The sequence below is a fragment of the Lacerta agilis genome, chromosome 2 (assembly GCF_009819535.1).
Source record: "Lacerta agilis isolate rLacAgi1 chromosome 2, rLacAgi1.pri, whole genome shotgun sequence".
In the NCBI taxonomy this organism is placed as follows: domain Eukaryota; kingdom Metazoa; phylum Chordata; class Lepidosauria; order Squamata; family Lacertidae; genus Lacerta; species Lacerta agilis.
The window spans coordinates 5,984,798-6,001,867 of NC_046313.1; the positions used below are offsets into that span (position 1 = coordinate 5,984,798).

General features: G+C 47.2%; 1 protein-coding gene across 3 annotated transcripts; it reads right to left on the minus strand.

Moving 5' to 3' along the window:
- Nucleotides 1-3,439: 3,439 nt before the first annotated feature.
- Nucleotides 3,440-17,070, minus strand: LOC117040535 (retinol dehydrogenase 16-like). Of its 3 annotated transcripts, none has more exons than XM_033138408.1 (4): nt 12,807-13,215; nt 8,284-8,542; nt 6,999-7,156; nt 3,440-3,976 (listed from the first exon to the last, which is right to left on the minus strand). In XM_033138408.1, the coding sequence occupies exons 1-4, from the start codon at nt 13,117-13,119 to the stop codon at nt 3,759-3,761; spliced, it is 948 nt and encodes a 315-aa protein (XP_032994299.1). In that variant the 5' UTR covers nt 13,120-13,215; the 3' UTR covers nt 3,440-3,758. The 3 variants fall into 3 exon arrangements, with proteins under 3 accessions (XP_032994299.1, XP_032994298.1, XP_032994297.1); XM_033138407.1 differs by lacking the exon at nt 3,440-3,976 and adding an exon at nt 16,989-17,070 and having other exon boundaries at nt 6,689-7,156; nt 12,807-13,128; XM_033138406.1 differs by lacking the exon at nt 3,440-3,976 and adding an exon at nt 13,228-13,242 and having other exon boundaries at nt 6,689-7,156; nt 12,807-13,128.

Consider the following 17,070-nt stretch of genomic DNA (forward strand, 5'->3'; position numbering starts at 1 on the left):
CCCCCCGACCTCTACTCAAAGTATGGCTGCCCTTGATGTCAGAAGGGGCCCAAAAGCAGTGGCGGATCTTCATGCTCCGGCACTGTTGGCAGGAAGCAGGTGGGGCGGGGGTGGCGCACGCACGTTCTGGGGAAGTGGCGCATAGCGCAGGTGGGTGGGTGGAGCTGAGATGGAACCCTAGCGGGATCGCCCTGCCTGGAGCACCCCACCCCTATCACCCCACCCTTCCTACGCCAGTGTCCCAAAGGACTGATCTCCCACCTGAAATGGGGAGGAAAAAATCAAGAAACACGTCTTCCTGCTGAACGAGAATAATAATACAGGTCATGAATTGGGGTCCATGGAATAGAACATCTTTCCTTAAGGATGAAGAAGAACAAGAAGAGGAAGAGGAGGAGGAGGGGTGTGGGGAGGGAGGGGGGGAGAGAGAGAGAGGTGGTGAAATGCAGTTTCCTGTCTTGCAGGCACAGCCATTGTCTATGACACTGCTGAAGAAATACAACCTGTGCCGTTAATAATAATAGTACAACAACCCGTGCAGCACATAAGCAACAATTATTCACACAATAAATATTCTAGTTCAAAAACAATTTTTCACCGTTTATCAAGTTTGTGTGAATAAGACAACTACTTACAAGGTGCCACGAATTTATTTCTTCAGATGGGTGAAGAGCATTTGCTGCAGAGAGGAGGGTGCCCTGCCTGGCACGAATGCCTCTTACCCTCCTTCCTGCATCCTCTGTTACCTCTGCGCATTCTGCTTGAAAAGAGGGACAAGACAGGCCACTTGTAGGAAAGGAACAGGACCATGCAGGTTTCCTTGGGCTCTGGGCCCTATTTTATAAAATAAAATAAAATAAAATATGGAACAGGACCATACAGGTTTCGGCAAAACTCCCTTGTGGGGAAGAAGTTTGCCATGTAAGCAACAATGAGAATATCACATTGGTGCGATAGTATATTTGTGTGTGTGTGTGTGTATTCCTGAATGCCAAGATCCAAGTTTGGGGCAAGTACTCTTTGGTGAGAGAATCCCAGCAGTGATCTGAAGTTCCCAGCAAAGTGTGGAAATGTAGGTTCTTTGACCTTTAAAATATGCTCTTCCATGTGCATTCCAAAAAAACCCACTTCCAAGATTATATGCTTGGTAAGTTAAAAATGGTTTACTTACAAACTCCCCAAAGGTCACGCTCATGTGCTTTTCCACATATCCGTCAGAAAAGTTGCACAGGCAGTGAAATAGAGCTTAAAAACTTAGTTACAAAGTGGTAAATGTTCTGATGGGAACTCAAGAGTGGCTGTTCAGAGCAATGCAGTTGAGCTAGATAGAACAACTTTTGAGGTAGACGGAGGGGAACAAGAGGGTTGATAACCCATTTCTGTTCCAAGGTAAGCAAACCTGGCTGTGTAGCATACTCTATGGCAGGCATAGGTAAACTTGGCCCTCCAGATGTTTTGGGACTACAACTCCCATGATCCCTAGCTAACAGGACCAGGGGTCAGGACGATGGGAGTTGTAGTCCCAAAACATCTGGAGGGACGAGTTTGACAATGCCTGCTCTATGGGATCAACAGTACCCCATCATGCATTGATTAGATTTAAGTAAGTTGTTTATCTAAGGCTGGTTATCCCACAAATAACCATAAAGAATTTCTACTGTAATGCCACACATTCACCACTTAGAATCATTGGTGATTAAGTACAGAAAGAGATTAAATAAATGAATTTTAACATTGCAACCGACTAATAGCCATACATTGCACCTCAGATTTGCATCTTGAGAAACTTAATGCAGGAAACATGGGGTCAGGTTTGAGTTCTGGGGGCAGTCCTCGAGGACGACATCAAAGGGAACACATACTGGTGCAGATGACCCCCCAGATTCCCAAAAAGTCAGCAACAAAATTCTTAATTGGGATTTTGTTGGTTTTTTCTCCCTACTCTGCCCTGAGGAGGAACCAGGGAAAAGAGAAGCCAAACAGTCTGGTTCAAGCAAGAACAATAAGAACTCACCCGCTGAACACATTTTTTCTCACTGTCCGGAGGGTTTTTATATCTTTTTGGGTGTGGTAGCTGCTAGATTATCTTAAGAGAGCCTGGCATCTTGCCAACTACCTCAGTCTCCTTCTCAAGGCCAAGGCAATGGCGGGACAAGGAATTCCATAAACAAGCTTTGTTTTTGTTTTTTAAAATATTTTTTATTAAGAAACTTTCAAATCCATACAAATTGTCAAACAATACAATCCAGAGTTCCAGAGTTCCATAAACAAGCTTTGAATAATTGGTGCACTTGTGCGATCTCATGAACAATAGCATGTGGCAATTGATGGTGAACCTCAGCACTGAGAAGAAAACTGAGAATGCAAAAGAATAGTAAATTTCCTGCTAAAACACGACCCCTTCAGGAGGGTGTGCTGGGAGTTCGTTCAGGGGTCTTGCAACCACACCTTATGTAAATACACGCATGAGTGTGAAAGGTGCCTTGCTCCGCATCCTCACATCTCGTGCCAAAGCCTCCGGTTACCCTTTCATGGGGCTTGGGGCTACGACCCCTTAGCTCCATGAAAGGGAGTGGGTAATTCCTCCTCAGTTGCCAACACCGCTGCCCCTAAATGAAAAATGCTTTACTCTAGCCCCAATTCTGATTAAACTTTCCCATTTGAAAACTCTCATTGCCCTATACCCCAACTCACAGGAAGCCAGCTTCATATAGGAGGGCTTGACTATGGGCTTTAGTATCCCAGTATCTACTACCCCTGTGGCTGGTTCCTTGGCCAGCCAGAAATCCATTCGAGAGCTCCCTGAAGCTGCTAGAAAGAAAACCAGCCAGAAGATGTCTGCTGGCCAAATTACAGGTCCCTTGGATGTGCCCTCAATCCCAGGCTTGCACACATCCCTCTTGGGGACCATGCTCATGAAGGTTCCAGGGGAGTTCCACCTGATCCACAACCTTTCCTAGCCAAAAGGTGGCTCAGTAAACGACGCCATGCTGCCAGAGCTCTGCTGGGGAAGCCTGACATTGAATCAGCATGTCACCTGCTATCCATTCACCCCAAGGATTTCTGCTGGTTGGGCTTCAATTTCAAGGGCCAGTGGTATTTCATCAAGGGCATGCCTATGGGATGCTTGGTGGCCTGCACAACCTTTCAATCCTCAGTTTCTTTTGTAGTTTGGGCCCTTTGCTACAAGCTGGATATTCACAGAATTACCCTTGGTCATTGTGGTTAAAATGCATGAAACTGACAGCTGTCAAGGAGGTGAGGTCCAGAATGTATGTGATAACATATCAATGGGTCATCCTACCAATGTTTCCCTCTACAAATACAAATACCTTTATTGACAGTATGAGTTAAACATTTCAAAATACTGGGATAAATTTAAAAGGGACAAGAGTGAGGTTGTCGAGGATCACAAGGAACTCGATTGTTCTGCTTCACCCTATCTATTCCCTAGAGGGATGATTCATAAAGAACCCTTTCGGGTAAGATGAAGGTTAAAAAGGAAGCAATAAGTTGTAATGCAATAAAATACATTGTATATAGAAAGAAATAAAAGAAGAAATAAACTATAATTAAAAATCACCCACCACCCTACCATGGCACACAGCAGTTGCTGCAAGGGGTAGCAAGACCGTCAGCAATTCTCAAGTGGTCCGTGGGAAGAAAAGTGTCAGAACCACTGGTTTAGAACTTCAGAAAAGAGAAACAACCGACTTCCTTGGTTCATTTAGAGAACTGACATGTTTCTTCAGAATCTGCTACATGCCTTGTGCTGGTTTGGGCCAAATGAATCTCATCAGGAAGTCCAAAACGGAGTCTGGCAAGTAAGAGAGAGGAACATATAAGAGTTTTGCATCCCATCCTGGACAGTAGCGGATGCGAGGGGAGCAAGACGTCAGGGCATGTTCCATAGAGTCAGTGACCTGTTGAAAGTTGCTGCTGCCGCTGGAGATGAAGCATTTTAATGCGTTCAGACCTGTGTGTGGGATATAGGAAACAAAAGAAAAGTTAGTGATGCAAAGATATGGATGTATTTATTTCTGCATTTATTTATTTGATGTGTATGCTGCCCTATACCTGCGCAGGAGATAACCTAAATATTTTGGGTTCTGAAGGGATATGTTAGCTTCTTGATTTCTCTGCCTAGGAGGTCTAAATCTAAGGAGGGGGATCTGGAACATTTTCTGTTGCTTTAAGACGGAACCCATTTCAACAGAGGATTAGACAGTGTCAATCAGTATTTCAGGCAGTAGGGGGGGCTCGAGGGTTGTATCTAGGTGAGGATTGACATACGCCGGGTTCAAGTGAGGGCGACTCGGCTCTTCTTTCACCCTTTGCTTTTTAAAAAAGCACAAACAGGTCTGCTTTCTTAGAGCTGACTCCCAGGATCAATCCGGTAGCGGATGCTGTTTTGGTGTGGGTATCTGTGCATCTCTCTCCACCCCCCACCCGCTAATCTTTCCCCTTTTCTCCACTGGAGTCCACCATGTGTGCGATTTTCTGTGTGTCACAACCGCTTGTGCTTCCCTTTCCGTGCAGTAAACGAGGAGCCTGTAGCAGCACCCTGCCTGCCCCACCCACCCAAGGGTGCCTTTACCTTTGCTCCACAACCACAGTGTTGGGCTGAGTTGGTCTCCCACCTCGGGCATCTCCCCCCACCCCATGTGTCTCCTTATGTATCATCTATGCCAAATTGAATCAAAGATCAAACAACAGAATAGGAAGGGGTGCGATTTCATATCTCTCCAGATACAGACCTGAACCTGTCACATTAGCTAGGTTCTGCCCCCCTAAATATAATCAGCACTGTAAATAGACTTCATGTCCCCTCCCGTCCCACCCCCACATCGCCATCAACCTCAGTCATTGAAATGGCAAAGGGTTAAAAAATCTAGGATATTGGCCAGTACAGTGTACATAACTTAGCTTTGTATGTTTTTACGGTTTCACACACACACACACACACACACACACGTGTGGGTGTGTCTATTGGAGGGGGAGTGTGTTCCAAAAGCTTGAGAATCATAACAACATCTTACTGATGGTTGGAGAGGGGTGGGATTTGGATACCAGCAATTTAGCCTGGTGGGTCTCAAGGTCTGTCTCTCCCCCCTCCCTCCCTCTCTCTCTCGTTTGTGTGTGTGTGTGTGTGTGTGTTCCACTGCAACAGTATGACTTATTAGCACATGCTTTAATTGCAGGCTTTGCAGTTATAAAATTTGTGTTCTTTCACAGCTGAAAGCCTAGAGAGGAGAGTGTCTTGGCATAAGAAGAAGGAAGGTGGAAAGAATGGTTTAGCTAAATGGAGATTTATGTATTTTTTAAATGGCTGAATCAGAGCAAGGTGCTTCTAGTCCAGGATTCTGTTCAGGATTCTAGTCCAGAATCCCGCCTGCTGGATGCTTCTCCCCCAGCGCCTGGAATTCCAAGGAATGCTGCTCCTGTATATGGAGGCTCAGTTAGATGTCATGACTAATAGGCCTCTCCTCCATGGAAAGTGTGTGCGGTTTCTATGTTTTTCTAAAGCTGGAAAGCCTTTGGTTCTGAAAAGATAACAGGCATTCAAGGAGCCCCTCATCCAATTGTGCAAGTGTTCACTAATTTCCTGCAGCCCACTTCTGACCTTCCTCAGAATTCAACAAAAAGGCTCAATGCACATGTTCAGAGGCCTGCTCCTTTCTTGCAATGATTGCATGCCGCGGCAGCTGCCAGCTTGAGCTGGAGAAAGATGCACATGGACATGGTGGCTGCCCCCCGCACCTCTTTCCCCGGCTCGGCCTGGCAGCAGCTCAGGCTGTCCTCTTTTTTGCCAGTTACAGGTAGGTGGCTGTGCTGGTCTGCCAAAGTCAAAACAAAATAATAAATAAAAAAAATCCTTCCAGTAGCACCTTAGAGACCAACTAAGTTTGTTCTTGGTATGAACTTTCGTGTGCATGTACACTTCTTCAGATACAGGTTAGAAGCTTCCTGTTATCGTTCTGTGTGTGTGTGTGTGTGTGAGAGAGAGAGAGGCAGTAAGGGTATCCTTTAGCTTGTTCGATTGCACATCCTCTGAACTTTCTGTGACACCTGGCCTAGCATTTTGGCCTTAGGACCTCCTGTCCTTTCAGTTTCCAACACACACATGCACAGCCTGCAAAACAATTTCAAGATATTCAAGGAATATCTAAGAAACACTGGAATACTATGGAAAGGCATGCCAATAAGATACTTGGGCAGATGGTTACCAGAAAAATGCCCATTGCATAATACCCCCCCTGCCTTTTGTGTTTGTTGCCTCTCTTATTCTGCTATTTGCAAAACTATACTCGCTACTATCTGAGTGGGAAAGTGAACCTATACATTCTATAAGAGAACATGGGAGCTGGATTTGCTGAAATTCATCTTAACAGTCTCATAAACAGAATGGAAATGGATGTTTTTTAAAATTTCCCAACTGTATTAATAAGTGCAAATCTAAAAGATTTTTTTCAGTGTTATATTTCAATGGTATCTGACTCTGCATGGAGTGAAGAAACCTTAAAGACAAGAAGGTATAAAAGAACAAAAGAAGATTTCATATATGTATATCTTTTGAAGGTCCAATAAAGGATTTTAGTGCTAATTTCTCCTGCGCGGGTACAATGCTTCAGGTTGCAGTCCTTTCATGTTGCGAACGGGCCTCCAGAACGGATCCCATTCGCAACCAGAGGTACCATTGTATGTGATTTTCAATAAAATACAATGCTATATACATTTTTGCTAGTAATTTCCCCTAACACGGTGCATTTTATATATTATCTTCACTTTCCCCCCTTTTGTTTTCTTCATTTAAAATGCACATTTCTCCCTATTATACATGTTTTCATGCACATTATTAGGTTTTGAGAATTGCATCAGTGAATTGGCTGTGGATTCTGAAGGATAGCTGTGTTTCAGTGTGTGTATTATTTCTTGAAGTGTGAATTAGGAAGCTTTGCATTACAACTCAATTATTCCCCCCGCCCATCTCTACTCACAGCGCTCATAGTAGTGCTGCCCATAGGCTTCCTTGATGTCAGAAGAGGCCCGGCTCCATGCATTCTTGTAGCCCTCAACCATCTTTGACTGCAAGGGTGTTTTGAAACTACCAGGTTCAATAATGCTGACTCGGACCCCGAAAGGATGCATCTCTCGCCTGAATTGAGGAGGAAAAATCAAGAAACACGTCTTCTTACTGAACCAGAATAATCATGCAGGTCATGATTTGGGGTCCATGGAATAGAACATCTTTCGAAGAAGAAGAAGAAGAAGAAGAAGAAGAAGAAGAAGAAGAAGAAGAAGAAGAAGGGGGGGGAGAGAGAGAGGTGGTGAAATATAGTTTCCTGTCTTCTTCTGTCTTGCAGGCATCAGCCATTGTTTATGACACTGCTGAAGAAATACAACCTCTGCCCTAGCAGTCCATAAAGTTGAAGAGCTGCTATTTTGCCCCCAACAGGGCCAATTTGTTGGGGTTGGCGGATAGCCCCCTCCCTGAGCACAGTTTTCTGGGCTTCCTCAGGAGTCTCGGGCCATTAATGTATGTATTAGTGCTAACTAATAATAATCCAAGCAAAATCTCATTAGAATCATCATAATACATTTCTAAATGTTTGATTAAATAGAACTGAATAAAAGATTAATGTAAAGATTCATAATTATATACTTACATGTAGTTACATGTTTGATTACAGATATATATATACCGGTACTCTCATTGTGGGCTTTTTAGCAGGTGTTTTACATTATCAGGGAGGAGAAGAAATGGAGGAGAGGATGGAAATGATACTATCAATACGTACATCCCATACAGATACTCATCTCAATACCCATTGCTGTAATTAAATAAAAACTGAAAGATCGAATTCGGAATTTAATCCTACCGGCTGTAGTGTTTTAAATAAAAATATTAAACGTGCTTCTTTTTGTTGTTTGTTTTTTTAATGTCCTGTTTACTATATTGCCTAGGAACGAATTGCCAGATCCCAAGGAACAATAAGAGTGTATCACTATGTTTCATTTTAAGATAGGACTGCGTTAAAGGAGCCTCCATTACCTGGTCATGAATTCTTGATCTGTGCACCAGGGCATTGTCTATGACACGGCATCAGGTATATTCAGAGCCAGCCACCAGGTACATTAAATTGTTTCCTCAAGAAAAAGAGCTGACTTAGGTGTGCAAACACCTGCTGATTCATGGCAGTCCTCTGCTTGAAACTTAGCTGGAGAAGCAGACCTCCCACTAAAGCAAGGAAAAAGAGGAAGATACAGAACTATCAATTTTACCTCAGGATGTCAGAAAAGGCTTCCACGCCATACTTGGAGGTGGCATAGGGTGCTGCAAAGCATGCCAGTCGTCCCGCCATACTGGACATGTTGACCACCCTCCCTCTGGCTCTTCTCACCAGGGGCAGCATGTGTAGTGTCATGTCAATCATCCCAAGAAGATTGACATCGATCACCTTCGCAAAGCCATCTTTGGTCAGCCATTCACTGGGAGCTGATGAGACACCTATTCCCGCATTGTTCACCAAGCCCCAGAGCCCTGTGTGAGAAGAAAAAATTATTCTTACTTTTCCAGGTTCCCACCTGCCTTAATAATTGGATATACACAGTTCTTTGGAAATGTGGGTATATCTGCATTCTTGTGAGCTCTCTCTCTCTCTCTCTCTGTGTGTGTGTGTGTGTGGATCAGGCTAATTCAAATTGAAGGCCAGGCAGAACAGCTCTGTCTTACTGGCCCTGCGGAAAGAGATCAAGTCCTGCAGGGCCCTAGTATCATGGGACAGAGCAATCCACCAGGTCAGAGCCATCACTGAAAAAGCCCTGGCCCTGGTGGAGGATAATCTGGTTTCTTTATGGCCCGGGACCTTTAAGCTATTATTATTCATGGACCTTAGGGTCCTCTGTGGGACATACCAGGAGAGGCGGTCCCATAAGTACGAGGGTCCTAGGCCGCATAGGGCTTTAAAGGTCAAAACCAGCCCCTTAAACCTGACCCAGTACTCCACCAGGAGCCAGTGCAGCTGTTAAAGCACTGGGTGAATATGCTCCTATGGCAAGGACCCCGTGAGGAGCCTCACTGCAGCATTCTGCACCTGCTGGAGTTTCTGGGACTGTTTCAAGGGCAGCCCCGCATAGAGCGAGTTACAGTAGTCAAGCCTGAAGGTGACCATCACATGGATCACTGTGGCCAGGTCGGGGCGGGAAAGGGAAACTCTTAACGGAAGGAATGGCCCATATTGAGCCCCTGCAAGAGAAGGTAGTTGGTCCCCCAACCCTATACCATCCCGACCCAGCCAGAGGATCAGTTGGCTCCCATGAAGCCATCCAGCCACAGCCTCCAAGCACCTGGTCAGTGTGTCCGGGGCCGAGTTGGGGTGGCCATCCATCCGTCTTAAGCAGTGTTTTTCAACCTTTTTTGGGCAAAGGCACACTTGTTTCATGAAAAAAATCACGAGGCACACCACCATTAGAAAATGTTAAAAAAATTAACTCTGTGCCTATATTGACTATATATAAAGTAATTCTCTTGAATAGGAATCAAATAAACACAATTTTTCCCACGGCACACCAGGCAACATCTCGCGGCACACTAGTGTGCCGTGGAACAGTGGTTGAAAAACACTGGTCTTAAGCATATCCGGCTCCGTGGTGCAAAGATCCCTCTGGCACCCCCCCCCCAATTTCCCAGAGTTGTCGAACTATTTTAGGGGTGGAACCCCAAAGTTTTGACCTTTTTTGGGGAAAGGTTCCCCAGAGTTGTCAACCTTTTGATCAATGTGGAAAATGAATCAACCCACAAAAAAATCACTAAAAGTCAATGTATATCAAACATTTTCTCAATTGGAGCAACAGTTAGTTTGCTTTCATCTCATTAACACATACTGTATGCTTCAAATACCAGTTAAGAGATTTTGCGTACTAATGGTCAGCTAACGTTGTTAACAGCAACAGAATTCACAAGGACAAAAATGCTTGCCCCTAGCACATTTCACAGCTCCAACTGCTACACTGAAAACAATGCATTGGTCAGTCTGAACCATGTCAAGTAAACTATGGAAGTAGCATATCCACAACACAAACTTTCTTTTCAAGTCTAATTCCATAGTGGGTACAATCTGAGGGAGCCACTATTCCCAGCCTGTGAAAAGTAGTGGAACTTGGCTATCAGACATTTCGAAAATGTGATAGTTACAGTACATTCTTGCAGCCCAACGCCAGGTTCTAGGCATTGCAGTGGGTTGGACTAGATGACCCTGGGCCCCTTCCAACTTTACAATTCTAAGATTTAATAAAAGGTCCTTACAACATAATTCAGTTTAGTCCCATATGATAAATGAAAGGCTTTGTTTTAAAGGGACCTGAAATCGTGTTCTACCTGAGCTATATGTATACTGTATCACGTTTCTGTAGGGATGCTTGGCATTTGTTGAAGGATGGAAGCCACCTTGAGTAAACCTTTTGAAAAAGAATGCAGGGTATCAATGAAAAAAAAAGAAACAAAAATTGGGTCAAGCTAGACATGACATTAATTGTGTGAACGTGATTAACCTAAACTCTTTATTTGGTTATGTTTCCCCTAGGATTTTGCCCTATAGACAGGTCTTACGTTTCCCCAAATCTGTCTATGCCCCATTGATCTTAAATTGTTTAAGATGCTGTACTTAAAAAGATGGAAAGTACTCCATTAAATATCGACAGCTTCTTTTTCTAGTGTAATGTTAATAAACTGACAGTGCAGTGCCCAGCATGTCTACTCAGAAGTAAGCCCCACTGTGCTCAACTGAACTTACTCCCAAGTAAGCAGCTGTAAGATTGCAGCCTCGCTGCTTCTTCTCCTGCATTCTCCCTGTTAATTCTCATCACTTTCCTCAAAATGTGAAATCCTTACATCTAATGGGGTGTGTGTGATCTACTGACAGGGTTAGGGTTAGGGAGCTCACAAAAAATCTGAGCCCTGAGTAGGAGGAATCTGGGCGGGTGAAGGCTCTTTGCAGCCTGCAGCAGCTCCATGCAGTAGCACTCGCCTTTCCCACTCCCGCCCCGACTGGTGAGAGACAGCAGCCTCAGGCGGCTGGACAGAGCAGCTGGGCAGAGCAGCCTGCTGCAGCCTGGGAGCGGACCTCGGAGCTGCCAGGCAGAGGGAGGCGAGCGCAACCCTCAGCCCAGGGGCGTTGCAGGGGGGGCGGAGGGGGTGGGGGCCCTGGGCAGCGCCCCTGCTGGGGGTGACACATCGGGGCGGCCCCGCCCACTGGGCTTTTTTTTTACTTTTTTACTTTTATTCTTATTTTTATTCTTTTTAGGCTATTCTCAGCCCAGAGCCCCTGCCTCAGCCCAGAGCCGCCGCAGCACTGCAGCCACGGCCGCTGCCATTCTGCTTAAGCCCTGCCCCGCCGCCTGTTGATCAGAGCTGCATTCTCCTTCCCTCGCCCTGCCCTTTGCTTCTTTTCTTAAAGGGCTAGAGTCCTACCACCGCCTCTCTCTCTCTCTCTCTCTCTCTCTCTCTCTCTCTCTCCCCCCCCCCAGGTGCGCAGGACAGAGCCAGCAGAGCTGCCCGTAGCAGAACAGCCTGCGGCACTCCAACAGGCTCTTCCCCAGACTCCAAATCTCAGCACCGGACTCTCTCGGCTAGGCACCCCCCTGAGAGCCCAGCGCCCTGGTTCCCCGCGCCAGTAATGCTTAAGGCTAAGACGACAGTGCCGTCCATCAGCAGATAGAGCTGAGTGTCTCCAGCATATTGGTGACAACCCAGCCCAACTCTCTGGACAATCTGGGCGAGGGGGCACATAAAGATGTTGAAAAGCATGGGGGAAAGGATTGAGTCCTGCGGCACTCCACACACCAAGGAGTGACGTGAGGACATCTCCCTCCCTAGCGCCACCCTCTGTCCCAAACCAGAGATGAAGGAGAGCGAGCAGCCATTGTCGGGCTGTGCCCTGAATCCCCACGTCGGCAAGGCGGTGGTCCAGAAGATCGACCATGTCATGTCAAAGGCTGCTGACAAATCTAAAAGAATCAGCAGTCCCAACCCGCCTCGGTCCAGTTCTCTATGGAGATCATCTGTTAGGGCGACCAGAGCCATCTCAGTCCTGAACCCAGGACAGAAACTGGACTGAAATGCATCTAGAGCTGATGTTTCCTCCAGAAACCTACCAAGCTGTTCAGCAACCACTCTCTTAATTACCTTACCCAGATATGGAAGATTTGAAACCGGGCGGTAATTGACTAGATCTAAAGGTTCCCCGCGACGGGGTGAGCTCCCGTTGCTTGGTCCCAGCTCCTAGCAGTTCAAAAGCACCTCAAAGTGCAAGTAGATAAATAGGTACCACTCTGGCGGGAAGGTAAATGGCGTTTCTGTGCGCTGCTCTGGTTCGACAGAAGCGGTTTAGTCATGCTGGCCACATGACCCGGAAGCAGTACGCTGGCTCCCTCGGCGAATAAAGCGAGATGAGCGCCGCAACCACAGAGTCGTCCGCAACTGGACCTAATGGCCAGGGGTCCCTTTACCCTTTACCTTCAAAGGATCTAATGAAGTTTTTTTTAAGAGTGGACACACCACTGCTTCCTTCAGCTCCTCTGGGAATGTCCCCGTGCCAAGGGACATAATTGATGATTTCAACCAGGGGGACCCGCACAATGTCTGGAAACGCTCTGATAAGCCAAGACAGGCATGGGTTGAGGAGGCAAGTGGTAGGCCTACTGGCTCGGAGGATTTTGTCCACATCAGCGGGGAGTATCCGATCAATGATGATACAGATAATGCCTGGCCTGATCCAGAGCATGGAAACAACACAACGAAAAGCTACCTTTGTTCCCCACTTGTTCTTTCACCCACTCCGTCGCTGCCGCAACGCTCTCTGTACTGGAGACATCCAGAACGGTGGTTTTCAAGCGCTCTGAGGTGACCTTCTCCAGCTGCTCTGCCCCCTTCTGTGTGGTACAAGTTGCCAACACCCACAGACCCCGGGCATCCAGGTGCCTGGCAAGGTGGTTCCCAAAGCCAGAGGAACAGCCGGTGATGAGGACATATTTCTCCGTCAGGTTCTCCACCGTCTGTCTCTCCTTGTACCATCGGCGAAGGAAGTAAAGCCCCAGCAGGGCAGCCAGGTAGAGCCACATGGCTGAAACCTGCAGGGAAGAAGCTGGCAAGAGTGAGGGCACACACCTAGCGGGACTTGGAGGGGCAAAAGTCGAATCCCTACTCCACCTCAAAGCTCACTGGCAGACCTTTTATGTTGCCACTGCTGAATTTGGCCTCCCTTGCAGTGTTGTTGAGGGGAGGGAGAAATGGTGCATGATGCAATGAGCTGCTTGGAGCAAGAGGGGGGGGGGCTAAAAGAAGTATAAATATTAGCTCTAGCTAGCTGCTTATTAACTGAACAACTAAATAAAGAGGAACAGTGGGATCCTATATATATCTACTGACATAAGCAACACTGAGCTCAAACACAGTGCAAGCTCAGCATTAGCACCCAAGAGGTCACATGCCTTATTTTGCCATCATTCCACCACATATTGCACTTGCTCAAGGTCCGATCCCTGAATTGTTTTGTGTGATCAAACTCTCCCAACTGAGTTTCACTAAGTATTTTGCAGATGATGGACACCAATCTTTATATATTTATATTAAAATATATATCCTTACATATTTCACACAGAAAGGGGTGGGAGAGCTGGAGAGGTTCACTTCAGATCGGTTGAAAACCACCCTCCTTGGAAGCAAAAAGTTATAGGAGAATTCAAAAGAAAAAAAATATTGTGGCGAATTTATTTAATTAACAAACCTGTGTAAAGAAATAAAGATACTATAAAGTATAGTGAGAAAGATAGGAAGTGATGGTTTATTTTTAAATTGTTAGTCAATTGTTAGTCAATGGCATGAGGGTGTATTATAATGTCTGTTTATTAAATGTACGATTGGATTTGTTTTCTTTTGAATGTTGTACTATTCTTGGTTGTGTGTTTTGTATGATTTGTAAGATCTGTATGATTAGTTGTCATATACATAATGAAGAATTTTTTTATAATTTAAAAAAAGAAAAGAAAAAGAAAATCCACCCTCCTGGATGTCACCAGCCCCGAGAGCATTGCAGCAGCAACTGAGTGGGCGAAAGTGTTCGTCAGAGACAAAGGTACAATGGCTGGCTTCCAGGTGTGAGCTTCAAGATAGGGCATGTTGCAAAGGGCAGGAGAGATACAGCTGTACAGTAACACTTCTAAGTGTTGTTGGGGAAACCCCCCCCCCCTTGGGATCTGTGGTTGGAAGTCTGTCACAAGCAGCTAAGCAGCACATCATACCCTGAAACAGCAGTTCCAGTACAGTAATAGTTTCACACAAACAAGGGAAGATTCAAAACAGCCATTTGTGGTATCCCATGGCAACATAAATCCATATGTGGCTCAGCTTCACGAGTCCTCTATAGGGACTGCATAGCCTTAGCATGCCTACAGAGGAACATTTTCAATAACTTTTAAAGCTTCCTAGCTGTCAGTTTCTGGCAATGCTCCATGTCCTCCCTCCAGCCAGCATTACCACCTGGTACTCTAGGCACACATTCCCTACATGCTGTGATACGTTGCACACAACTGATTCTGCCTCTAGCGAGCAAGCTGTTTTACTACAAACCGCAGCTATTTCAACCATTTCCCCTCTTACTCACTAAAGCACAGAAAAAGCATGCTGTGGAACAACACTTTGACACAGAAAGACAGATTTTAAAAACGCAACTCCCACAATCCTTGTCCATCAGACATGGTGGATGTCTGTGTTGATGGGAGCAGGAGTCCAACACCATCGGCTTCCCCACCCCTGGCATACAGAACCTTGTGAGTGCAGAATTTTGAGGAAACCCACCCCCAGTCCAGGAACACATTTTGTTATAAGAAAAAAATATTACTTGCTGTTCCCAAGCTCTGCTTAGCCTGGGCCAGATGTTCAGCATCATTTTATTGTGTTTTTAGTAGTCCTTTGGTTGCCCCCCAGAGTGGCTGGGGTATAAATAATAATAATAATAATAATAATAATAATAATAATAATAATAATAATAATAGGGCCGCCGGCCTCTCGAAGCCAAGCTGCCCTCAGCCAATCGCCTCCGAAAGGTCGCGCAGATCATAGAGACGAGGAAGAAAGGGGGTCGGCACTCGGGGGAAAGAGGAAGGGACGGTCTATAGAGAAGGGGAGTCCTAGAACAGCCTAAAAATCGCTACCAGCTGAAGCTGTTAAAAAAAAAAAGCGAGAATAAAAGGTGAAGGCTGGGCGGCCGGTGGTGGCTTCACGGGCCACATGACGAGGTCTGGCGGGATGGATTAGGCCCGCGGGCCTTGTGTTTGACACCCATGCCCTATAGCTTCGTGAGCTGTCTCCCCTTGAAGAGCAGCTCTCCCTGTCTTGCTCCTGAGCAGGGCTTCCTCTCTCCCTCTCCTCGTGAGTAGCTGGGCTACTCCTGACAATTATCCTCCTCCTCATCATCATCAATCTGTTTTATGTTCTTACTGAAATCCTAACTTGCTGCCTCTACTCCACAGGGCTCTGGGGCTTGGTAAACAATGCAGGGATTGTGGAAGCGATGGTACCCAATGAATGGCTGGACAAAGATGCCTTTGTAAGAGTGCTCAATGTCAATCTGGTTGGACTGATTGACGTGACGCTGCACATGTTGCCGCTGGTGAAGAAGGCCAGGGGAAGGGTTGTTAACGTGTCCAGCATTCTGGGGCGACTGGCTTTCTACGGAGGAGGCTACTGTCCATCTAAGTATGGGGTGGAGGCTTTCTCCGACTCTCTCAGGTAAGCTCCCCGCCGATCGCGCACGGCAGCCCCACGAGCCGCCTTTTCGCTCTGCGGCTCAAAAGGAGGCCGTGGAAGCGGCGGTCCGATGACGGAGTGCGCCTGCGCGAAATGTTGCGCAGGCGCACTCCGTCGGCGGGCCATGCGCTGCCGCTCCCAGGGTGACGGAGGGAGTGGCGGCGCGTGGGAAGTGATGGGAGGGGCTGCCGCTTGTCACCCACACGCGCCGCCGTTCGCTCCGTTGCCCTGGGAGCAGCAGCACCGCACACACCGTGTGCTGCTGCTCCCGGGGTGATGGAGGGAGCAGCGGCGCGTGGGAGTGGCAGGAGGGGCCGCTGCTTGGCACCCCCACCCTCCCCTGTCACCCGGGGCGTACCGACCCCACCGCCTGCCCTAGCGATGCCCCTGGTTGCTTGCTTTCAATGTGCCCTGATCTATTGTCCGCTCAGGGGCATCTTACATAGAGACTAGTGGCGCAGGGTGCCAGGGCGCTACGTTCTGGAGGGCACAAGGGAAGAGGTGGAGTTGGACGCAGTGCCTCCCGGCATCAGCTCCCCACCCTAGCCTGCCTCTGCCATGCCGCGCCGAAGAAGCACCGCGCCTGGAGCCTCCACCTGCGGTGGTCACCGTGGCACGAAGTGGCCAGCTGAGTCAGGAACCGCCGCGTCCAGCCTCCGCCTCTTCCCCAGCAGAGGAGCCGCCCTCCAGCCACTGCCTGCCTCCTCCAGCCCCACAAAGCTGGGTGTGTCGCCAGCAGCGCCGTCCTCCCTAAAAAAGCTTGCCAACTCTGGGGAACGGGGGCGGGGGGGCGCCGGAGGGATCTTTGCACCACAGTGCTGGATATGCTTAAGACGGCCCAGTGCCCGCTTCACAACTTGCTGGCGGGAGAAGGAGAACTCCAACATTAAACTGTTTTGTTCCACCAATCGCCTCTTTACAGGGAGGGGGCTGGGGGCACTGAACCCTCCAGGCTCTCCCTCGGCGAGGAAACCCTCCAAACCTGGCAAGCCTCCAAAGGGAAAATTGATATGCAATTGAAAACGTTGACAATAAGAACCATGGAGGGGATGGGGGGAAGTCCAGAGATTCAGAGACATCTCTCAATGTGGATATGGATTTGGTATTGTAATAACTCTACGCTTGTAAAATCAAATAAAAATGATCTTGAACAAATGATAATGAACTGGCAGAGGTTACTCACCTGCAGCAGGTGATTAAAAGAAGGACTCCCAGCTGCAGTTGTGGGCAGACCGAGGAAAGGCTTCTCCTCCTCTTTCCAATTC